This window comes from Poromitra crassiceps (assembly GCF_964638095.1).
Source record: "Poromitra crassiceps genome assembly, chromosome: 3".
In the NCBI taxonomy this organism is placed as follows: domain Eukaryota; kingdom Metazoa; phylum Chordata; class Actinopteri; order Beryciformes; family Melamphaidae; genus Poromitra; species Poromitra crassiceps.
Genome location: NC_139625.1, coordinates 39304071 through 39329896, shown reverse-complemented (window position 1 = coordinate 39329896; position 25826 = coordinate 39304071). Strand labels below are relative to the sequence as shown.

The following is a 25826-nucleotide window of genomic DNA, read 5'->3' as shown; positions in this document are numbered from 1 at the left end:
GTGTCACACACTTTTGAATGGCGTCTATTTTGGGTTTTGAATGACTATTCATCTTTAAATTTTTTGAGGTGGGGACTCAAGTCACATGACTTGGACTCAAGTCACATGACTTGGACTCTAGTCAGACTCTAGTCTTTCAACTGCTTGAGACTTGATGCATGAAGAGAAGACTTGAGACTTGACTTGACTTGGGTTCTCTTCTGATGACTTGGGACTTGACTTGGACTTGTGCTATGATGAGCTGAAAATGTTTCTAAAGTCTTGACAACACATCTTGTGTTTGTGTTAATGACTTAAGATTGAAAATGATGACATTTGTTGGATTGGATGATTAAATTCTGTTTTCTGAATTTGTATGCAATGATTGAATTTATTGAAGTTGAAACTGAGAAAAAACTCATGATGCTCTTACCAAATTTTTATCCTATTAAAAACATATTGCATTGAGAAGTCCTGGCTATTTCGTTTTCTTTAGCATATTGAATTGATACTGGACTCTTGATTTGCTCTGACCACCTGACCTGACTCTACATTTATCGTTGAGACATGATTGAGACTTGTGCCTAAAGACTGACTTGAGTTGGGACTGGAGCCGAGTTGACTTGAGCACATCTGTGTCGATGGCTCATTTCATGTTAGGCCTGTCTGTGAGTGCCATTGTGCTGAAGTAAGGAAATGTGCGTCTCTTGAAGGCTGGTGATAAATCACACTAAAGCGTGTTGGATCCTCTGGAGGCCGCTGTGTGTGAGGGTGACTGATGTGGACGTTGATTCGCGAGCCTCGTCGTTTAAAATAGACAAACGACTCGCCGCTGTAATTGCATTTCATCAAAACAAGCATGAGGGAAAAACCCACCAAACGTTGTTCCGCCGGACTCGGTGTGTATGTCAATTAGGACGTCACATATGTGTGGCTTTGAAGGCAGGCGGTGAGAATGGCGGTCTGAAGGCTGACAAAGTGGAGCTGGTTGCTAAACGAGGCGTGTGTTTGGTGTGAAAACACTTACTCCGCAGAACAGGCCATGACAAATCTCCTCCTATGCGGTGATGAAAAATGTAATATACATGGACATCTGCTGTGGATTGAAGTCGAAAGGATGTGGTGCTCTGGGGCAGATGTTTTGTCTCGTGCTGTGAGTGCTGCCCCCACCTTGCCAGTCGCAGTAAATCAGTTGTTTTTACACTCGGCTGTTTGTTTTGTGTTGAATGGCTCGGTGCCATGCTGGAAGGTGATGTAGAGGCAGGCAGCCTCTTGGAGCCCTGCAGTATAGCCAGGCTGCGTCCTGCAGTATGCGCTCAGGCAGCCTCCAAAGTGCCTTTTTCCTCTCCTCTCCTTTGATGTGGGCGGAGAAAAGCTCTATGAGGATGTTCTTTTGTTGAGTTCGCTGTCGTGAGCTCACGTCGTCTGTTTATCGAAAAGATGGAGACAATGAAACGGGGAGGCTGAAAGGAAGTTGGTTCATAGCTTTGAGGTGTCACAACAAGTGTGTGATCTTGAGAAGTGGCATTGGGTCAATGGCTGTAGAACCTTGTTCTCGCCTTGAATGTTTTCAGTATTACAAATAGACTCTGCATTAGTGCTGGATGCTGTTCTGTCTGCACTGTGTCAGACAGAACTGTTATCAGTTTCCCTAGTCTGGAGCCTGTGTGTGTGTGTGTGTGTGTGTGTGTGTGTGTGTGTGTGTGTGTGTGTGTGTGTGTGTGTGTGTGTGTGTGTGTGTGTGTGTGTGTGTGTGTGTGTGTGTGTGTGTGTGTGTGTGTGTGTGTGTGTGTGTGTGTGTGTGTGTGTGTGTGTGTGTGTGTGAGTGAAGGAGGGAAACGGGAGCCCATATTGATGGATATCCTACCTCTAGTACACACGCGCATTAACACACACACTCACTCACTCTCATTCTCTCTCTCACACACACACTGACACACACCACACTTCTGTGTCAGAGGAAATGGGGCAATTAAGGACAGCTTGCTACGACACTGCATGGGGTTAATATGTGGCTCCGTAATTAAAAATAAATTACAGTTTTCCTGTATAAATATTCAAATCCCGCTCCAATGTGCCGCTGCCTTGTTATGGTGCGTAAGCCTTTTTTTCCTCCCTTCTGCGGAACATCTGGCGCAGCGCTTCCTGAAGCGTCACCGGAATAAATTGAGTTTTGTCTGCCTGCAAGAGATTCATTTGTGTTTTTCTGGTGTGTCTAAGTGAATGGGACGGACATGCATGGTTTAAGGTTAGGGGAGTTGTGGCTCTAGAAAATGGGAATTGTGAAGAATTTTGTTACAAAACCACATCAACTGTTTGAGAAACACAATGCCGAGTCTTACAAAAATGATTGACAGCAAATAAATGGGGGGGGGGGGGATAAATTAATCTGGTACTGTTGAAAGGATAGCTGATAATTTAAGGCCGTAGTTTATAAAATGATAAACAACATTTTATAGACTACATCAGCCATATTTGATAGTTATAGACTATTAACCTTCAGGTGATCTTTTTGTTTTGTTTTGTTTTTGCCCAAAATGGATATATAACTTTTGGGAATAGAACTCTTTATTCCTTTCCTGGTAACATTCCTCCTTCACTGAGCTTTACTAGACAAGGAAATGGTAGAAAGAAAGGCAGGATTTGAGACACTTTGAAAGCGAGCCTCCGATGGGAGTGACTGCTGGAAAGGGGACAGACGGGGCAGGGGAAAGGGTCCTGACTCCTACTAAAACCACCATTTGTCCTGCAGCTGACCTACACTCAAAGAAAGAGGGTGACAAGATGGCCATTTTAGGGAGCACTAGTGAACGGCATAGCAATTAGATTGCAGGAAATGGGTCCGTCGCACCTCTGGGAATTAGGAGAGAACCTTGAGAAAGGAGAACGCCGTTCGTCATTAATCATCAAACCACAGTATAAAGGAAATTGTTGTGCGCTGGTCAGCATTTTGAGAATTAAACCACATGTGAAAGCTTATCACGTTGTTAATAACTCAATTAATATGCATTCAAATTTTCTGTGAGCAAACACATCTGCATTGCTTCATCTCGAGTTGTTTTATTTTATATTGAGTAATCATTTTCAATATATCTCTCATATCAGGAGAATACATCAAGACCTGGAGGCCACGGTACTTTCTCCTGAAGAGTGATGGTACATTCATTGGCTACAAGGAGCGACCGCAAGATGTGGACCAGCTGGAAACCCCCTTAAATAACTTCTCTGTAGCACGTGAGTATCTGCTCCTACTAGAAACCCCCTTAAATAACTTCTCTGTAGCATGTGAGTATCTGCTCCTACTAGGAACCCCCTTAAGTAACTTCTCTGTAGCACGTGAGTATCTGCTCCTACTAGAAACCCCCTTAAATAACTTCTCTGTAGCACGTGAGTATCTGCTCCTACTAGAAACCCCCTGAAATAACTTCTCTGTAGCATGTGAGTATCTGCTCCTACTAGGAACCCCCTTAAATAACTTCTCTGTAGCACGTGAGTATCTGCTCCTACTAGAAACCCCCTTAAATAACTTATCTGTAGCACATGAGTATCTGCTCCTACTAGAAACCCCCTTAAATAACTTATCTGTAGCACGTGAGTATCTGCTCCTACTAGAAACCCCCTTAAATAACTTATCTGTAGCACATGAGTATTTGCTCCTAATAGAAACCCCCTTAAATAACTTATCTGTAGCACGTGAGTATCTGCTCCTACTAGAAACAAGGGGTGTCAAAAATAATCGATTATAAGATGCATCGCGATGCGGACGTGCACGATTCTGCATCGATTCACAAATGTCAAAAATCGATTACGGTATTGTTTTTTTAATAATCGAATAAAATATAATGGAAGTACATGCAGTTGTTTATTTTAATTATGGATCATAATACAATGCAATTCCAAATGCACTTTTATTTTAAAAGTAGCCACACAGTGAGAAAAAAGAAAGTGAGAAAAAATAAATTGTGTATTGGGGAAGAAAAGTGATGCATCGATTTAAGATGCATCGAGATGCATCGATAATCGTTTTATAATAGAATCGTAGCCCTCTGAATCGTAATCTAATCGAATCATGAGGCCAGTGAAGATTCACAGCCCTACTAGAAACCCCCTTAAATAACTTCTCTGTAGCATGTGAGTATCTGCTCATACTAGAAACCACTACATTTTTTCTTCTCTTGCTCTTGGCAACTGTTTGACCCTTTTTGTTGTTGTTGTTGTTGCTTGTATTGTTGTACCAAATATGGTTGTTTTTTAGCTCATATGTACCTCCCCTCTCTACCTGCCATTAAAACATCAAAGTAAGTAATTAATAACAGGCAAAACCAGCTTATGAAAACATGCCAATAGGCCTATGAGAAGAAAACATGAGGGGGGGTGTCTTTTTGTACGATGTAACCCTCAACCCCTGATCAGTATATATACGTCACACCAATGATAATGATGGAAACATTAGTGAATTGGCAGTAGCATCCCTATGAGTTCCAGTCTTCTTTCGACAGGTGCACCACTCCAAGGCTAAGCGGGCTAAGCCACTCACCTTGCATTAAGCTGTTGTGATTTCGCGTCTGGCTCCTGACATCATATATTTCACATCACCCCACCGCCCCACTTGCACCCTCTCTCTGTGTGCATCTGTCCCAACTCTCTCTATTGTGCTGTGAAATAAAGCAACAACAACCCCTCAAAAAAAAGCCAGCCCGCTCCGTCAGAGAAAGTGGCTGGGATCAGCTGTGCAGATGACTGAACACAGCAATTAGACAGCATACTGTTAGTTTAACAAAATGTTTCCTCCCCGACACTCGTGAGTTATCGCGGCTATTAGCCGCTTGATTTCAATTATTTATCCAGGCTCTGCCTCCATCAGTGGTGGCTTTGAGTTTGTCACACAGCACTGCGACCCCTCCTCTGTGCACATGGTGCGTGCGTGGCTGCTGCTGCAGCTGGATTACATAGACGCCCCGATGGAGCCATGTTGGATCTCAGTGGTGGTCCACTCCCCTGTCCTCCATCCATCAGACGGAGGCCATTTTGTGTCACAGCCTGACGTATTTGCTGACATGTTTCATTTGGGAACAGATGTTAACGCCAAGGAGATGCAGATGGAAAACTGCTTCCCAAACTCACTTGTAACACTGTTGTGAATAATTGTTTTGCAAACTGCTTACAAGGCAATTTATTTGCTGCAAACGTGTGAGAATTTGAAGAAAACTGAGTCAAAGGAAAAGTGTTGCGATGATCTGACAAATTATGTGATTATATTGAGTCAAATTTCAATTTCAGTTACTTTAAAAAATATGATCTCAGTCATTTTTAAACGATTAAGTTTGCAATTTGCAATAAAAGTTGTGGAGTATTTTGCAAAAACAGTTGCAGAATTATTAATTGAAAATCACGAATCCCACACCAGTGTCATTTATATAGATGAATTCTGATGTTTGTTAAATACTATACAGATTTAATATTATTTCCCAAAAGCCATATAAAAAAACCATTATGCTTTGAAGGAGCGACGACAAGTCAAGGATGAGAGCTTTCACCCTCCTCCAAAGTGCACCTGTTCAGCTCTAAAGTGTCCGGCATTGGCTCCAGCAGTGTCTGTTAGGGTGGCGATAAAGATAAATGGCTGTAACTGTGGGTCTGTCCCCCCCCTCCCTTCCCCACACTGGCCCCTCTCTCCTCTCTGTCTCCCTTCCTCCCCGGCTGTGGTCAGAGTGCCAGCTGATGAAGACAGAACGACCCAAGCCCAACACATTCATCATCCGCTGCCTGCAGTGGACCACTGTCATCGAGCGCACCTTCCACGTGGAGACCCCCGAGGAGAGGCAAGAGAGAAGCACACACCTCTCGGCTCACACAGCAGTAACACAGTACATGTGCTTACATAAACACCAATCATTTAGGTACAAACGCCTCGCGCTCGTTGCTAGAAAGCAGCGGAGAGCTCTGTTTGCAGTTGCACACACGCAACATACACACCAATCTCAAGCAACTCCCACAAGCTCCACTGGCTATTGGCAGGACTCACACTTGAAATGGCCTTCCTGTTGATAAGAAGACAATGCTGTGTGATGGGGCTGCTGGATTGCATCATGGTAAATGGGCTGATGTAATCTTTTTGCTGCCTGTGCCTCCCTCAGGGAAGAATGGACCAAAGCCATCCAGGCGGTGGCTGTCGGCCTGCAGAAACAAGAGGAGGAGATGATGGACTCCTCTCCAGATCCCACCATGGATATGGAGGTCTACCTGACCAAACCTCGACACAAAGTGGTATGGCCCACATGCACTGACTTATCAACAATCGATCACAAAGCGAAATTATCCAAGATGTTATGCAACAAAAGAAACGCATGGAAAAAGAAATAATCACGCAACACAAAATAGCATTTTTGGAACAACATGGCGGGCCAACTCGTCTTACCTACCTAGCCGTAGACCCTCAGAGAAGACAGGAAAAACTCCAGAGAAAAACTGTCCAAGAAAAAAAGGAAGAAGCCTTTGGCGAACAACACACTAAAATGGGCAATGACAATGAGATAAGAAAACAAATAAGACAAAGAGAAACATATTGAGGTACAAAGATGGGACATTGGCCAGCTAGGGCAGCGCGCCCGCCTCCACTGCCAGGTAGAATCACTAGGTGGAACAGGTGTCTCAAAGAGAGACAAACATACGCACAGCTGTAGTAAGCAAGAGAGACACACGCAAACACTCGTACACCGAGCAGAAAGAAAACCAGTGTAATGATTCAACAACCAAGAGGCACCAGCAACCCTGAACTGGGTTCCCAACAGCCATGTCTTCTAATTCTGACAAATCGATGGTAAGAGAAGAGAATGTGTCAGGGGCAGTGACAATACCTATTATTACGCTTCACCCCACGCTTCAACCCACGCTTCAACCCACGCTTCACCCCACGCTTCACCCCACGCTTCAACCCACGATTCAACCCACGCTTCAACCCACGCTTCACCCCACGCTTCACCCCGCGCTTCACCCCACGCTTCAACCCACACTTCAACCCACGCTTCACCCCACGCTTCAACCCACACTTCAACCCACGCTTCACCCCACGCTTCAACCCACACTTCAACCCACGCTTCACCCCACGCTTCAACCCACGCTTCAACCCACGCTTCACCCCACGCTTCACCCCACGCTTCACCCCGCGCTTCACCCCACACTTCAACCCACACTTCACTCCACGCTTCACCCCACACTTCACCCCACGCTTCAACCCACGCTTCAACCCACACTTCACCCCACGCTTCAACCCACGCTTCAACCCACGCTTCACCCCACGCTTCAACCCACGCTTCACCCCACACTTCACCCCACGCTTCACCCCACACTTCACCCCACGCTTCACCCCACACTTCACCCCACGCTTCACCCCACGCTTCAACCCACGCTTCACCCTGCGATCACCCCACGCTTCAACCCACGCTTCACCCTGCGATCACCCCACGCTTCAACCCACGCTTCACCCCACACTTCACCCCACGCTTCAACCCACGCTTCAACCCACACTTCACCCCACGCTTCAACCCACGCTTCAACCCACGCTTCACCCCACGCTTCAACCCACGCTTCACCCCACACTTCACCCCACGCTTCACCCCACACTTCACCCCACGCTTCACCCCACACTTCACCCCACGCTTCACCCCACGCTTCAACCCACGCTTCACCCTGCGATCACCCCACACTTCAACCCACGCTTCACCCTGCGATCACCCCACGCTTCAACCCACGCTTCACCCCACACTTCACCCCACGCTTCAACCCACACTTCACCCCACGCTTCAACCCACGCTTCACCCTGCGCTTCACCCCACACTTCACCCCGCGCTTCACCCCACGCTTCAACCCACGCTTCACCCTGCGCTTCACCCCACGCTTCAACCCACGCTTCACCCTGCGATCACCCCACGCTTCAACCCACGCTTCACCCTGCGCTTCACCCCGCGCTTCACCCCGCGCTTCACCCCACGCTTCAACCCACACTTCACCCTGCGATCACCCCACGCTTCAACCCACGCTTCACCCCACACTTCACCCCGCGCTTCACCCCACACTTCACCCCATGCTTCACCCCACGCTTCAACCCACACTTCACCCTGCGCTTCACCCCACGCTTCACCCTGCGCTTCAACCCACACTTCACCCCATGCTTCACCCCACGCTTCAACCCACGCTTCACCCTGCGCTTCACCCCACGCTTCACCCCACACTTCACCCCACACTTCACCCCGCGCTTCACCCCACGCTTCACCCCACGCTTCAACCCACGCTTCACCCCATGCTTCACCCCACGCTTCACCCCACGCTTTCTCAACATCAGCCGTGGGGTGGCTTAGCACCAGATAGCATGTCCACGGGGGTTTCACCACCCCCACATGTGTGATCCCAAGTCATGACACAAAGGTCCAAGGCCACCGGATTGGATGTCCCCCACTCAACCGTTTCCAGCATTCTCCCCAGCACCGGGGTCAGAGGTTAACTGAGACATGGCCACATTTAGGGCGAACCATTAGAGGAGTGGAAATTGCATGCTGGGTGAAATGGCGCCTTAAATGCTTCTGTGTTGTTGTCTGTGGGATTGTGTGTCCTGGCTAGTTAGAGCATGAGTTTGTTAATGCCTCCGTTTGTAACCGGACGCCACTTTCTCCCCTCCGGCTCTCTAGACTATGCACGACTTTGAATACCTCAAACTCCTGGGAAAAGGCACTTTTGGCAAAGTCATCCTGGTAAAGGAGAAGGCCACAGGACGCTACTACGCCATGAAGATCCTGAAGAAGGAGGTGATCGTCGCAAAAGTGAGTGTTTGCCAGTGAGCAAGTAATGCAAGGACGACAGTGGGTGAGGGTGGTGGACTGATACCTAAATGGTTAGCCATTGTGGGAGTTGCACAAACACTCTTTGTGGTCTCTTTCAGGATGAAGTGGCGCACACACTCACAGAGAACAGAGTCCTCCAGAATTCCAAGCATCCGTTCTTGACAGTAAGGAGCCCCTCCATATACCTAAAGCAAACCTTCCTTTAACTCACAAAGATGCTCAGAGGCCTCTCCACTTCAGCTCTGCATCATCCATTCAGAACATCGGGGTGTTTTTAGCAGGAACGATTTGGAGAGCTATACTTCTATACAATAGCTATACTTACAAAGGCTGCAGTAGAACTAAGGACAACACTGGAGCTCTTTTTTTTTATCAGTTAACCCTTTTCTCTAAAAGTCTGAGCTGGATTGCATTGAGCAGATCCTCCAAAATATCAGGTCTAAGCGGTGGGTTCAGGTAACACACAGTGCAGGGAGTGAATGGGACCAGCAGTTGTCAGCAGCCGTTGGAACACCTCAAAACATTCGATACATTGTGCTGCAGTTTGTGTTTGGAAATATAGCTGGAGAAGCGAAAGCTTCAACTTAATCATCGTGACATGGTTCATGCTATCATCTGTTGGTTAAAGAACCACTTCCTTTTGAATTAACCACCCTAGTTCCACTTTAAGCTTTCTTGTTCTCCTCTGCAGGGCCTGAAATACTCCTTCCAGACACATGACCGCTTGTGCTTTGTCATGGAGTACGCAAACGGTGGCGAGGTAAACCATCTTTTCCATCAATGAATCGCCACCTATAAGTTAGGTTCCAGTAAAGCGGGTGACAGAATAATTTTGAACATTCCCGTTTTTCCACGGACTGCCCAACTTGCTTGTCATTTCTCCTCCGCCTCCTCGCTCTCAATGTCCCTTATTTCTCTACAGCTTTTCTTCCATCTGTCAAGGGACCGCGTATTCTCAGAGGATCGGGCGCGGTTCTACGGGGCAGAGATAGTGTCGGCTCTGGACTACCTGCATGCTGAGAGGAACGTGGTCTATCGGGATCTAAAGGTGGGCGGGGGAACTCATTCTCCCCTTTCCTTTCTTTCTCCTCTCATCCTCTTCCTTGCTTTCTGCCTCACTCTGTGCTCTCTCTCTCTCTCTGTCTCTCTCTCTCTCTCACTCTCTTCCCCCTTCTCTTCATTTCTCCCCAGGCAGGTTATAAATAGTGTTTGCCTCCATCCAGAGCAGTGGCAGGCAGCAGCAAGGGGTTATTGATTTGCCTCCCCCCCCCAGATCAGACTCTAGACCTCACTGCAGCTGGAGGGAGGGAGGGAGGGAGGGAGGGAGGGAGGGAGGCACCGTCCGTACGCTCACTGCAGCTAGACAGAAATAACCACCATCTCCCTTTGAGCAGATAGCCACCACCTCCCGTTTTAGCACGCATACAGCGGTGTCGGTTGCCGATGTTTGTATGCTGTACGATTGACTTCGCAGTGGTAATGAACACCGATGGCGATTGGCAAGAGAGAGAGATAGAGGAAATTGTGGGCATAGGCGGGTTCAATTCCCAGCAGCGGTACTTCCGACTTGGTCAGACATTCTTAGAGACACAATTTGCTGTGTCTGCGGGTGGGAAGCCGGTGAGGTACGAGTCCTGGTCACTGCACTATTGCCTCCTCTGGTCGGTCGGGGTGCCTGTTCGGGGGGGAGTGGAACTGGGGGGAATAGCGGGGATCCTCCCACATGCTACGTCCTGCAGACGTCCTGAAAGTCCTCGCTGTCAGGTGTAAAGAGGCAGCTGGCAACTGCACATTTATTGGAGGAGGCATGTGCTAGTCTACGGCTCTCACCCAGATCGGCAAAGGCGCTAGAGCAATGACCGGGACAGCAGGGGGAATTGGCAAAGTACAACTGGGGAGAGAGGAAAAAAATGAAAAAACTTGATAAAAAGGGGGGGGATTGTCGGCATCCCTCAAAGCATGGTGGCTGAAAGCTTTCAGCTCCTGCTTTTTTAAATCTTAGAATTAAAAAATGTATGCTGTTGAGGATGACATCAGAGGTAGGTAGCTGCTGACGGATGTGGCAGGTTTGTGTTTGGGAGGGCATGGTGGAGTTTCATTGGGCATCTGTGGCCCTACTACTTCCAGCTGATGAAAATATAGCAGCCAGGTCAGCACAGCACAGCACAGCTCCCTCTCTCTCTCTCTCCCCCCTCTCCCCTTGGGTTTACGAGGCAGGCTCTCTCAGCCTGCTAGGGTTCTCCTGAAAGTGCCAGGGTAGCAGGATTGGAGGATGTGCTGACTCTGGCCGGGCGCTGCTGGCCACGTGTGAGCTACAGCTGCCAGGTGACTTTTACTGAGAGAGAGAGAGAGAAACAGAGAGAGGGAGAGAGGAGGACACACTGATATTAAAAGGCCATGACACTGTGTGACACACAGGCTTTTGGCCTTGTCGCTTCGCTTAGCATGTCCTTTATCGCTGCTGTACAGACACCTATACTGTATCTTTACCAGTTAACATCCCCACCACCATCCAGAGTCATCTTCTCACCCACTCCCTCACGTCAGTCTCTCAGTTTAGGCTGATGCAGAAGTTTGTCTTCTCTATCTCTTCTATCTATTCTATATCTTGACTATGAGCTACTACCTTCCGGAAGGCGCTTCAGAGCCTGTAGCTTTAAGAGTAACCGCTACAAGCGCTCCTTCCTCCCAACATCTATAGCCTTATTAAATAAACTGCCTGTCCTCCCACTAGGGGGTAGAGCTCTGTCCTCTGTGAGGTCAGAGCCCGGCTACCCAGGAACCCTCCATTAAGAGCCTGACGACCCAGGAAACCTCTGGATTAACGTTTCCTGGTCGTGAGAGGACAGAGCTCGGTGATTCTGGAACCCTCCTTAAAGAGCCGGATGATCCGAGAAATCTCTGATGGTATTGGTGTGGCATACATGGTAGCTCACTCTGAGCTCGGCTGTCCCTGCAGCCTGTCTGGTCATGTGATATTTATCTTGCCTTAGTTAGTTTTATATTCATTTTATTTCATTTTATTTCTCTTATCATTTTATCTTTTTCTTTTCTTTTACCCTTTACTGTGGTTTTAATGTTTTTAGTTTTAAGTAACCATGGTTTTATGATGGTTTTGGTTTGATATGCGGTTTTGGAATTGTGCAATACTTGAAGTGCAATATTTGAATACTGAAGTGCAATACGTGGTTAGGTAGAGTTGTTAACTCGTAGCCCAGGCTGCATCATGTACTATGTTGTCCTCTTGTTTACACGCTGTTTGTCTTCAGATGTACTGTACTGTCTGTTACGTTTGTCATTGCCCTATTGCTGCTGTACAAATGCCTAAGACAAATTTCCCTATGGGACAATAAAGTTAAACTCAACTCAACTCAACTCAATCTCGCCCCCCTCAGCTGGAAAACCTCATGCTGGACAAAGATGGACACATAAAGATCACAGACTTCGGTCTGTGCAAGGAGGGGATCAAAGATGATGATACCATGAAGACTTTCTGTGGGACGCCAGAGTACCTGGCACCTGAGGTAACCACAACACTGATTCACTCTACCGGACTTATTTCTAGACTTTGTTCTAGCATACATAGTTCCCACTTAATTTCTTTTACTAAAAGTTATCAAAAAGCAAATGAGATCCTTTTGATTGAATAGATCCATCCAGAATAAACACATTATAGAATCATATGGAGCTCAATAAAGAGTACATGTCCCAATCAGTCATGATGACATGAGTTGAATGCCAGTGAAGATGTAGTTGGACACTGGCGGATGAGAGGCATGTTGAAGAATGGGCAGCTGTTCCAAAATGCCTGTCTAATCTTCAGATGAAGTCTGCCAGTTAATGAGGGCAGGGTGGCCTGCTCTCATATTAGCCGGCTAGGGAGGGGTGTGGCCACTCCTCATTGCGTTCAGGTATGGCAAGTGTTGGAGTGGGCTGTGTAACCTGATAGGGTATTGTGAGCGTGGGCGGTGTGTGCATGTGTGAATAAGTATACGAGTGTTTGCGCTAGCCTCTTGCCTCTTGCTGTAAGAATGTTTTCCGGGAGAAGGGTGTCCATGTTGACACAGTTGCCGGATCGTTGTTTTTAGCCTCCATTTGGAATTTGCTGGTTGGGATGGGGATTGAGGGGGGCAAGGAGGTGTTGGCAGTGCCTCAGGAAACGTGAGCTTCCGCCCCTGGAGGAAAGACCACATTGGCTACAGCTGTTCTGCGGCACCAGGGGAGCCACAGCCCCCCTGCTGCCCGGGATGCCTTCCCTGACCTGGGCAGAGCCGGGGGCCAGAATCATGGGCACGCTATCCCAGAATGCTATCCCACAATCCTTCAGGCCGCCACGCAGGAACGCTTCTCTCATCTGTTAGAACAATCCTGTTCCAGCGGACTTCTCTGATCCCTTGCTGCCACCTAGCCATCAGCACCAGACCATCAAGGCAAAGGCCTGAGCTGGCCTACTGTGTGAATATGAAATCTCTCCCTCACACCTGGACTAGCATAAGATACAAAATGACTCCATTTGTTATGTACAACATCGTTTTAACCTGATGAAGGTCGATAGACCGAAACGTTGTTAATTAAAGTTTGTTGCAAGTAATTGACAGTGTGTGGGAATCCTCTTTATTTCTCTCATATGTACTGCATCTCCGACGCACCTGCCTTTAAGAGACTGAAGGTGTGCATCAGCTCCTTCTGACTTTATGTACAATATCAAATCTATCTACTCTTTATCAACCTTTTTGGTAACACTTTCTATGAAGGCCATGTCTATATGCATTATAATGCATTTATAAGGCTTTATAAAATGCTTTATAAATGTTTATAATTATGCATACAACTAATAACAAGGTTTATTAAGCATTATAAGTGATAGACATAATGTATTATAATAAACATTGATAATACGCTATAGCATGACTTTGTGAGCTTTAATTAAAGTGACAGCCCTGTACTGTATATATGAGACTAGAACACAACTATGATGCTGCAAGCAAAGTCCATGGCACATGTAAGTGTAAAGTCCATGGCACATGTAAGTGTAAAGCCCATGTCACATGTAAGTGTAAAGCCCATGTCACATGTAAGTGTAAAGTCCATGTCACATGTAAATGTAAAGCCCATGTCACATGTAAGTGGAAAGCCCATGCCACATGTAAGTGTAAAGCCCATGGCACATGTAAGTGGAAAGCCCATGGCACATGTAAGTGTAAAGCCCATGGCACATGTAAGTGTAAAGCCCATGGCACATGCAAGTGTAAAGCCCATGTCACATGTAAGTGTAAAGTCCATGTCACATGTAAATGTAAAGCCCATGTCACATGTAAGTGTAAAGCCCATGCCACATGTAAGTGTAAAGCCCATGGCACATGTAAGTGTAAAGCCCATGGCACATGCAAGTGTAAAGTCCATGGCACATGTAAGTGTAAAGCCCATGGCACATGTAAGTGTAAAGCCCATGGCACATGTAAATGTAAAGTCCATGTCACATGTAAATGTAAAGTCCATGTCACATGTAAATGTAAAGTCCATGTCACATGTAAGTGTAAAGTCCATGTCACATGTAAATGTAAAGACCATGTCACATGTAAGTGTAAAGTCCATGTCACATGTAAATGTAAAGCCCATGTCACATGTAAGTGTAAAGTCCATGTCACATGTCAATGTAAAGTCCATGTCACATCTAAGTGTAAAGTCCATGCCACATGTAAGTATAAAGCCCATGTCACATGTAAGTGTAAAGTCCATGTCACATGTAAGTGTAAAGTCCATGTCAATGTAAAGTCCATGTCACATCTAAGTGTAAAGTCCATGCCACATGTAAGTATAAAGCCCATGTCACATGTAAGTGTAAAGTCCATGTCACATGCAAGTGTAAACCCATGGCACATGCAAGTGTAAAGCCCATGGCACATGCAAGTGTAAAGCCCATGGCACATGTAAGTGTAAAGTCCATGTCACATGTAAGTGTAAAGCCCATGCCACATGTAAGTGTAAAGCCCATGTCACATGTAAGTGTAAAGCCCATGCCACATGTATGTGTAAAGCCCATGGCACATGTAAGTGTAAAGCCCATGGCACATGTAAGTGTAAAGCCCATGGCACATGTAAGTGTAAAGTCCATGTCACATGTAAGTGTAAAGTCCATGTCACATGTAAGTATAAAGCCCATGCCACATGTAAGTATAAAGCCCATGCCACATGTAAGTGTAAAGTCCATGCCACATGTAAGTGTAAAGTCCATGTCACATGTAAGTGTAAAGTCCATGCCACATGTAAGTGTAAAGTCCATGCCACATGTAAGTGTAAAGTCCATGCCACATGTAAGTGTAAAGTCCATGTCACATGCAAGTGTAAAGTCCATGCCACATGTAAGTGTAAAGCCCATGGCACATGTAAGTGTAAAGTCCATGCCACATGTAAGTGTAAAGCCCATGGCACATTGGCTGACCAATCAAATATTCTCTCCAACAACTGGCAACATTCTTGTGCCATCATGCCCGTAAGACCAAAAAGATTCTTCTTTCAAACACTGTTGTCACTTTGGCATGGAAGTATAAACAATTATGAATGCTGAACTTATAAGACAGTATGTCCACCACTTATACTGCATTATAGACATGATCTTCATAGAAAGTGTTGGCACATTGTTCTTAAAGTGCATCATCCTAAAGGTTCTTGAGAAGCCCCCGCCTGTCCATGGCTGCCTCTCTCTCTCTCTGGTGGTGTTCTCTCGCTGCAGGCTGCGATGGCTCCGGCCTCAGCAGCAGCAGCAGAGCACAGGAGACATCGGGGGGGCGTTACCATGGCAACAGGGTCGCTGGCGAGCGTCTCTATGGAGCGCGGGCCAGGCAGTGTTACAGGTTGTTCTGCAGTAAACAATGACCTTGTTGTGTGTGCTGCACAGGAATGCTGTAACGTCTGGGAATATTCCACCCAGAGCAGGAGAGAGAGGCGAGGCGAGGCGAGGGGAGAGGGAGGAGAGACACCCTGATCGCTTTGTCTCTAGAGTAACGGGAGCGGGGGAAATTCACTTTGTCACTGTTATTAAGTAGTTTAAAGAAGAGAATGAGTATTGGCTGAGGGAATTGGCTGTTAGGGAATATGTAAAAAGAAAAATGCGGACTGGTTTAATCCAGAAACTGATCTGGACTCTATAAGATTAATGGCTGTCATTGCAGAACTTTGGAAGAAAAAAGTTCAGTACCAAGTAGAGCTCCAGATCGGCAGCAAGTGTCTGTGTGTTTTATCCTGCTCTCTCCTCCCTCCCTTCTCCCGTGTCTCGGCTCCTTTGGGGCAGTGTAACAGTATTAGTTTGGGGCCGGGGCCCAGGCAGGCAGGCAGGCAGTCCTGGTTACGTATATGAGGGATGAGCTTGGCTCCTGCGCTCCTGGCAGCTTCACAGCTGTGGCGCTCTTCTACATATATGGGGCAGCTGCGGGCCCAGCTGTCGCGCGGTGTGAATCACACGACAGCAGCGCTGGAAATAGAGACGGCCCAGTAATCCTAGCACCACGCCGGCTTCACGTTACTCCCCCTGCCCTCCCTGGTCCTCCTCCCCGACGCTCGCCACTCACCACAGCGCCAGGCGCCGTGCCCACTGACACATGCGCACGTACACACACGCACACACACACGCACAGCAGTTTTGTTCCTTTTAGGGACACATCCGTCCATCTGTTTTCCAGGACCATCTCGCCCGCCCTGTCCCCGTATCTAATTCTATTAATCCGCCCATGTCTTTTTACCTATGATTCTATTCTTAGGCCCCCGAACCGCCTGGCACCGCGCTGCTTGAGGTTTAAAAGAACAGACTGTTCTCCTTGTCTTGATTTCACCTTCAACATCCGCCGGGCGAAGTAGAATCCAGTACATGTCCCCCGAGACCCGGGAAGCACTCTGCTCAGCAGCGCGTTAGTCATGCAACAGGTTGCTGTGTTCAGTAAGCACAAAGCTGCGTGCTGCGCCACTTTGACTCATTAACAACTGTCTGAGAGAAAAGCATCTTAGAGGGGAAAAAGAATAAGAATTGGTGTTTGCCTCGCTGTGTGTGTGTGTGTGTGTGTGTGTGTTTGCCTCACTGTGGCCGGGGTTCTGTTCATCCTGTGGACTGCTGTGTGTAAGATGATGGTCTGTGTGGACTGCCACACATATGCTTACTGAGGCTAGACTCACCTTTGCTGCTTGTTGATCTGTGTTTGTGTGTGTGTGTGTGTGTGTCTCTGTGTGTGTCTCTGTGTGCGTGTGTGTGTGTGTGTGTGCGTGCATGTACCATGGCCCGCTGGTGATTAAATATGCAGGGCTCCATGGGAAACTCTATCCTTGCTCCTAATGTGAGATGTGAGTCAGTGTTGGCTGGGGCTCCTAACAGCCAGACCAGGGGGAGAGCTGGTGAACTTGATGGAGGGTTGGTGGCGGGAGAGCTGGTGAACTTGATGGAGAGTTGGTGGGGAGGGGGGAGAGCTGCTGAACTTGATGGAGAGTTGGAGGGGGGAGAGCTGGTGAACTTGATGGAGAGTTGGTGGGGGGGAGAGCTGGTGAACTTGATGGAGAGTTGGTGGGGGGAGAGCTGGTGAACTTGATGGAGAGTTGGTGGGGGGAGAGCTGGTGAACTTGATGGAGAGTTGGTGGGGGGAAGAGCTGGTGAACTTGATGGAGAGTTGGTGGGGGGAGAGCTGCTGAACTTGATGGGGGGTTGGTGGAGGGAGAGCTGCTGAACTTGATGGAGAGTTGGTGGAGGGAGAGCTGCTGAACTTGATGGAGAGTTGGTGGAGGGAGAGCTGCTGAACTTGATGGGGGGTTGGTGGGGGGGAGAGCTGCTGAACTTGATGGAGAGTTGGTGGGGGGGGGGGGCTGCTGAACTTGATGGAGAGTTGGTGGGGGGTAGAGCTGGTGAACTTGGTGGAGAGTTGGTGGGGGGGGGAGAGCTGGTGAACTTGATGGAGAGTTGGTGGGGGGGAGAGCTGGTGAACTTGATGGAGAGTTGGTGGGGGGAAGAGCTGGTGAACTTGATGGAGAGTTGGTGGGGAGGGGGGAGAGCTGGTGAACTTGATGGAGAGTTGGTGGGGAGGGGGGAGAGCTGGTGAACTTGATGGAGAGTTGGTGGGGAGGGGGGAGAGCTGGTGAACTTGATGGAGAGTTGGTGGGGGGAGAGCTGGTGAACTTGATGGGGAGTTGGTGGGGGGGAGAGCTGGTGAACTTGATGGGGGGGTGGGGGGGAGCCGGTAGCCTTGGGGTTTTGTATATCCAGCCTAAAGAGCTGCTGTCTTCAGCCTTCTAATGTCCAAACACAACCGACACTGACAGCAAAAGCTGTAGTGAACTGGGCAGCTACAAAACCGAAATAACAGAATTGTGCACTTTGCGTCCGCTCATTACATCTTAGAATATACTGTCAGTTAAAGGTAAAGGTAAAGTCCCACACCTGAGTGTGTGAAATTTGTTCTCCGCATTTGACCCATGCCCTGGGGGAGCGGTAGCAGTGCCGCGCTCGGGAATCATATGGTGATTTAACCCCCCAATTCCAACCCTTTGATGCTGAGTGCCAAGCAGGGAGGCAAATGGGTCCCATTTTTATAGTCTTTGGTATGACTCGGCCGGGGATCGAACTCACAACCTCCCAGTCTCAGGGCGAACACTCAAACCACAAGGCCACTGAGCTGGTCCAGTTAGGGTTTTGTGTCTGTTGATTGATTTGATAACAGCAGCAATGTGGCACCCCTCCCCCCTCCCAAGACGTTCAATTAGCACATAAGCATCCCAGCAGCTGCATTACATAAACAACCCTAAGCCTGACTTTATCTTCTTCTCCTCTGCCGCTCCAACCCATCCCACCCATCTCCTAGGTGCTAGAAGACAATGACTATGGCCGTGCGGTGGACTGGTGGGGTCTGGGGGTGGTGATGTACGAAATGATGTGCGGCCGGCTGCCCTTCTACAACCAGGACCACGAGAAGCTGTTTGAGCTCATCCTCATGGAAGACATACGCTTCCCGCGGACACTAGGACCTGAGGGACGCTGCCTGCTCTCTGGCCTGCTCAAGAAGGACCCCAAGCAGAGGTGAGGTGCCTCCGCTGCATCATTTTCTAATATGAGGTGTATTCTCATATTTGGATTCTGTGATAAATGTCCTTTTTCTTGTAAAATAATGAATATTTGCAGCCTCTAGGTTTCTTCAGATGATGAAATAGCCTGAAAAGTGGAAATAAAATGTATTATTATTTTGTCTCAAAGTTCTCCATCCTGTGCTTCGTTTTTCTGGGGGCCATGAGAATGAATGAAAAGTCTGAGATAAGAATAATAAGACTAGCATTGATGAAACTTTCTTGTGAAAGAAGCGAATTGATTCGTTCATTCTTCCTGTTTTAACTCTTTGTTGTTGTGTACTTGTCTTGCAGGTTAGGTGGAGGGCCTGACGATGCCAAGGAAATCATGCAGCACAAGTTCTTTGCAATGATTGAATGGCAAGACGTTTATGAGAAGAAGGTCAGAATCTGTATGATTCACATTCGCCAAGCTCATACAGCTAACGTTGCATCATTTTGCGCACCACCATCTATCCATGTATAGACAATGTACACTGTAGAAAGTCACCATGCAGGTGATTGACAGCCCTGATGTGCTGAAACGCTCATGCCTCTTCTCCTCCCCCCTAACAGCTGGTCCCGCCTTTTAAGCCCCAGGTTACCTCGGAGACGGACACACGGTATTTTGATGAGGAGTTCACAGCACAGACCATCACTATTACACCACCCGGACAAGGTAACACACACAACACACACAACACACACTCACTTACCCACACAAAGCTACTTCACGACTTCACAGCATCAAGGTGTTTCTCCTCCCTATGTGGTAAAGCAGGTGTAACCAATAATGATTATTAGGATCCATTTAGGAGTGCCAGGGCCCTCCTCAATAATGTTATTGGTTACACCTGCTGGTTATACCTGCTTTACTTCCTGCTTTACCACCTCAAAACGGTTGCTGTGAAAAGAGCCTATGGGACAGGAAGGCTGACATGGACAGTAATCCCAAGTGGATCTGTTGTCTAACCTCTGAGAGGAGATGAGTTGCCATCTGAGTTGACAGATAAAGTTCGAGAAGTCAAACTTTCAATACAGTCAAGCTTGCTAGTCAAGCTGCTAAAGCTGGCAATGTTTTTTTTAAGTTACTGAATTATTTTTCACATGAAAACCCCAAGATGAGCATCATTGTTTCATTTCAAGTTTCTTTTTATGTTCAATCTGACGCTGTCAGGCCCGTGAGAGAATATCCCATGAATCTGCTTTGAAATCAAACAAATTCACCAAGTCACAGACTTGATGTCTCTGGGATGTGACTAAGTCACAGAGTTGATGTGTCTGGGATGTGACTTTAAGTTACAGAGTTGATGTGTCTGGGATGTGACTTTAAGTCACAGAGTTGATGTGTCTGGGATGTGACTAAGTCACAGAGTTGATGTGTCTGGGATGGGACTTCGGGTAGTTTTTGGTTGATCATTAATGTGAGTGCAGAAACCGTTCAACAGGCGTGCCTGACTCCCTTGAGAGAAGTCTGCCCTCTCCTGGAGAGCCAGTGCCATAAATACAGTATTGAGTCTCACAAAGTCCATCAACTGCTATTCCTTTTTCTCTTCTTCTTCTTCTTCTTCTTCTTCTTCTTCTTCTTCTTCTTCTTCTTCTTCTTCTTCTTCTTCTTCGTCTTCTTCTTCTTCAATGTGATACAGAGACAATTGGTAGAAGGCTATTGTGCTTTCATGTGCTGTAAAAAATGTTTTTAGTCACAATTGGAATTTGAATATAAATAGTAAAAGGTACATGAAATACATTAAATCCAAATAAACAAAACGGAAGTGTTTTTGTCCAGCATGACTCTGTGAATCTTGCCCTTTACTTGTGGCATTCACCCGTACCTGGTATGAGTGAGACAAATCCGCTTGTCCACCTTTTTCTTTTCTCTCCTCTGCCCTTTAAACAAGAGTGAATCACCACATAGAAAAGAAATATACTAACTATACACACATCTACATGTACATAATACTGTACATCCCCCTCCATATACCCCCCCTTCTCACAGTTCCCAACCTTGTATGTACATAAACATTTGTACCCAGTATCATGCACATCCTTATCATTATCTACACACACCTACACAATTATCTCTATACCCTTTCAATCGGCCTTTTATATTTAATAACAAAAATAAATGAACTTTTCTGTCTGTCCCTATGAACCAAGGGGTTCCTTGATCTGCACGCTTTATCATATAGATCAACTGCTATTCCTAAACACTGTGTGTAGATGCAGGTCAGAGTTACAGCTACAGTATGTGCATCATATTAATGAAGTGATTATATTTAAAATAAACAAATAAATAAAACTAACAAATTCTCCCTCTTCCACCCCCAGATGACAGTATGGAGTCCTTCGACAGTGAGCGGAGACCCCACTTCCCCCAGTTCTCCTACTCTGCCAGCGGGATAGCCTGAACAACCCTCGATACATTCCTCCGGTCCCACCATCTCCCCTCACCACGCCCGACTGCACACTCAAAAGACTGGCCTGCCAGCATGGCCTACAAATGTTGGTGGATATAACATTACAATCTGCAAGTTGTATTTTACAGGAAGGAGGAAATACTAGACAAAACAAAGAAAACTGTGGTTGTTCTGTGTGGCCTAAGAAGACTGTCTATGGCAAGAGTAAACACTACCCTGCATCTCCTGCTTGTTATGTTGCAGGCACCATAATGAATAGGGAAGAGTTATATTATGCACAAATTAGGCCGTTGCTATGAATTTTGAAAAGGGCCATTTTGTATTGATAATATCCTATTGAATTTGAATCAACCGTTGAAAATGGAAAATAGGCACACTGTGGACCCACATGTGAGCATGTTGTTGAGCGAGTGACAGATCCATGTTTTCCTCACCAAGACTTCCAAACAATTCAATTACCATTATGACCAAGTCTTCAAAACATTTTTTGGACTTCAAAAATGAATGTACCGTGTCAAATAAAGTCAATCTTTCTGCATAACGTATGTGTCGTAACACATGGTTGATTCTCCTGAGACTAAAATGTCACCTTCTAGAGAGGCTTTTGATTATTCTTCAGTGCAAGCAGACATAGATACGTCTGGCTTATATTGTAATGCCACACCATGATGGATACGTCTGGCTTATATTGTAATGCCACACCATGATGGGTCTGATCAAGCAATTGTGCAATACAGTGTGATGTGAGGAATGGCAGACATGCAAAGAATGCCGAGGCAGAGTAATCATTAAGGTATGTGGAAGCAGGCTCGCCATGGATTTGTGTTGTAACTGTTTGTGCACCACAGTCGTGAGACTCCCAGTTGCCTGTTCGCAATAATAAATAATTCCTCCAGCAGCCCCGAAGTAAAATGCTTAGTTCCTGATGCCTTCCTGTCTGAATGCTGTGCTGCAAACACTTCCTGGTTTCCCTCTGATTGGGCCGGTCAGGTACCCCAGTCCTTGCTGGCCAATCGGAAACTCGTCTCTCCTCTGGGTTTTCCCCTCCCAAGTACAGTATTGGGTGTTTTCTGCCCAGTGCACTCGCTGCAGCCTCAATGAGGTCACTTTATATACACCTCTGTAGGAAAACTCTCCAAACAAACTGGGCTTCAGGGGAAAATATACAAATTGTTGTCTTTGATGTGCTTTGATCGATCAGGGGCTTCTGTCCCTTCGCAAAGCTTCTGAGTTGTTATTTATATGAGACCAGCATTGACTAAAAAGAGTTTGACTGTGCCAATGATATGCACTTTTGCAGCCCCAAAATGATTGTATTTGGACTCTTATTTGTACTTTATGGTTGGCAAAGACTAAATTAGCTTCTTTTTTATGTAAATTGAACTGTTGTGGATACAAATAAAAGAAAAATTGCTTGTTTGAATCATTACTCCCCTTTTGCAGATGGCTGAAGCTAAACTGAGAATGTTGGAAACCGAAAATCTTATTTCAAAGTGTACTACGATACTTCAAGGTTTCCAGAACTCCAGTATTTTTTAAGATGACTGATAATCATTCAAAAGTGCATCATACGTTATTGAATGTAATGGTTTTTATTATATTGTTTCTCACTTCAATCATTTGCAAACCTTTTTGTTCAATTTTTGAATCTGATTTTTACTTATTCCTATGCACTCTCACCCTTTGCTGTCACCCTCTGAAAATAGGGAAATTCATTTTATATTTTTTATTTCAACTTTTTTGTACCTGCCCTCCCGTACTCCCAAAACTGAGGGCACCAGCTTTAGTAAACAAATAATATAAACTTTGTACACTGTTTTTACTGTTTTTCTTTGAAAATGATGAAATAAAAGGTCTTAATGACAGCTGTGTAGACTCATCTTTTGGTGTGAAAAATGTAGAGCTCTACCCTTGAAGACATACATACACATAGTTGGGCAAATATATTGTGAGATAGTGATCATTGCATAGAAATTCTCACTGTTCATTCAGCGATGTCATCATGATACTGAAGCCCAGTTGAATACTCTTTTTCCTCTTTGAATATTGAGGGTTGAAATTCTACAGTTTACAAAAGTTTTTCAATACTAATACTTGATCTTCCCTATCACCCCCATCTATTTTCCACTTGATCATGTCCTTTCCCTTCCACTTTCTCTGCCTGTCTCTTATGTCTGTAACTTGCCCTTTTCATATAAGATCATTTTAGAAACATGAATATTTGCTACTCTTATGTTACTTTTGCAGTCATTTCAGGTCACTTTTGAAGTTGGTGATCTGAAAAATTGAAATTTGTTTCCATCATAAATAACTGAATAGGTGTGTATGAAAAATGTAGGCCTAAATGTGAAGAACATGATTTATGAAATTGTTGATAAGCTTCTGTAGCCATATCAATGAATTCACTCCAACACAAATACATCTCTCAGGTCCACGTCTGTGGCTCTGCAGCTGCTGGGAGACGGAGGCGGCGCTCCCCCGGGCCTGGGGCAGATGGTACAGTCTCTGGAGCAGATGTTGACAGCCAGGGCTCGCAGTCTGTCTCTGGCCAGCTGCACTGCACCACACTGCACTGAGACCCGTGGTTTTGGCCCAGTGTGGTGCTCACCTGACAAGCATCCCTCACCTGACTCCAGCTGCACTGCTCTGTGGCTGCAGCTCTGTCTTACCCTGCAGCTCTCCTTCCTTCCCTGGAGGAACATGGTGCTGGGCTGCCTGGGGGGGCTTGTCACTCACACACCCCACAAACTACATCCTTTCTCTTTTCCTGTATACCTACAGCTACAGGCAAAAATAGGATTTTCCTGTCATTCCTCTTGCTCAAGGACAGCAGGACAGATCCTTCTGACAGTGCTTGAACCTGTGTCCAACAGGCCGAGGCCAGGCTCCCTATATTCATGTCTAGTGATTCTCACATTTTTTCATATCAAGGACCTATAATCTAGTCCACATTAGGTCCACGGGGCCCCGTTTGATGAAATTTTGTCTCTTGGAGCCAAATCTGAAAATATGTTTTTATTGTTGGATATGATTTTGTCCAGAATTCCAAGACTGTCTGTACTGTAGGTAAAGACTGTCTGTACTGTAGGTAAAGACTGTCTGTACTGTAGGTAAAGACTGCCTGTACTGTAGGTAAAGACTGTCTGTACTGTAGGTAAAGACTGCCTGTACTGTAGGTAAAGACTGCCTGTACTGTAGGTAAAGACTGCCTGTACTGTAGGTAAAGACTGTCTGTACTGTAGGTAAAGACTGCCTGTACTGTAGGTAAAGACTGCCTGTACTGTAGGTAAAGACTGCCTGTACTGTAGGTAAAGACTGTCTGTACTGTAGGTAAAGACTGCCTGTACTGTAGGTAAAGACTGTCTGTACTGTAGGTAAAGACTGCCTGTACTGTAGGTAAAGAGGGACAGTGAATCTATGATCAAAACAGTCATTCTTCTACATTCTCTAATTGCATTAACATCTTGTAAATGAAATAACGGTGGAGTTGCATCATTCATCAATTTCCTGTGGACCCCCTGGAACCCCCTCAAGGACCCCTGGTGGTCTCCGGACCCCACGTTGAGAACCATTGCAGTAGATCACCCTGCTGCCAAAAACAGGCAGAATATACAAACAATTGCAGATAAAATGTAGCAGGTAGTAAAAACACAGGCAACTCAGAGGAAAAGCATTTGCTATGTGGTTAGATTTTGGAACAGAAGAGTCTTTGAAACCATCACTCCTGTTCTACAGTGGTCCACCTAATGGGAGGGGGGAAATGAGAAGTGAACCACACGTTGAATGTAGGGTATGGAAACCAGGTCAGTTTCTTCAGCTTTGTTAGACAGGTTGGTGTTAAAATGCCTGGTGACTGGTTTTCCCATTTTAATGCTGGTATATTGTTGATTCGTGGGGATACGATGCTCTTAGGTGGTCATAATTATGTGAAATAGCAGGTTTCTTTACATGAGGTGGTTGGTGGGGGGGTTTCTGTGACAGGGGTCAGGACCATAGACAGTAAAAGAGACCTCAGGACCCTTAAACAGGTAACACATGACACTATAGCAGCAATGTTCATAAGTCAAGGGTAAACCCACCTAAATTCACTTCATCCACCTTCATATCTGCTAAATAAAGTTGATGTATCCTTTTAGAGTGACATTAATCTACTGTGGGCTATGAGGTCTGAGGTGTGTGTGTGTGGGGGGGATACATTAATTTAACCCCCCCCCCCCCACCCCCCACCCCCCATTTCACTAACTAAAAGTGAACTAAAATATGGGCATGTGTGAATGGGATGTAAGTTTGGAAATGTCTGGTAAGCAGGTTTGACCTCAGTTACTATAATTCACATTGTCCTAAACGACTTTCATATCATAGCCATAGAAGTTTGCTGGAGATAAGTAATTTGGACCTATGACGCCATCTAGTGGTTAGCATGTGTAAAAAGAAATTTCTGTTGGGATGGTTGGTGGTGATATTTCATAATCTCTAGAGAGCATCTTTGTTTTTCTGATGATATATGGTAGTAAAGCAT

The 25826-nt window shown here is 46.2% G+C and overlaps 1 protein-coding gene across 3 annotated transcripts in view; it reads left to right on the top strand.

Annotated features, from left to right (window-relative positions):
* Window positions 1–23116, top strand: part of akt1 (v-akt murine thymoma viral oncogene homolog 1) — a 57554-nt gene extending 34438 nt beyond the window's left edge. For all 3 annotated transcript variants that reach the window (XM_083634181.1, XM_083634182.1, XM_083634180.1), the window contains 12 exons: window positions 3085–3213; window positions 5690–5801; window positions 6117–6246; window positions 8664–8795; window positions 8915–8980; window positions 9508–9576; window positions 9739–9864; window positions 12212–12340; window positions 18653–18867; window positions 19206–19293; window positions 19467–19569; window positions 21219–23116. In XM_083634181.1, coding sequence (XP_083490307.1) covers window positions 3085–3213; window positions 5690–5801; window positions 6117–6246; window positions 8664–8795; window positions 8915–8980; window positions 9508–9576; window positions 9739–9864; window positions 12212–12340; window positions 18653–18867; window positions 19206–19293; window positions 19467–19569; window positions 21219–21298 — 1379 coding nt within the window. In that variant the 3' untranslated portion in view covers window positions 21299–23116. The remainder of the gene's footprint in view (window positions 1–3084; window positions 3214–5689; window positions 5802–6116; window positions 6247–8663; window positions 8796–8914; window positions 8981–9507; window positions 9577–9738; window positions 9865–12211; window positions 12341–18652; window positions 18868–19205; window positions 19294–19466; window positions 19570–21218) is intronic.
* Window positions 23117–25826: the final 2710 nt, after the last annotated feature.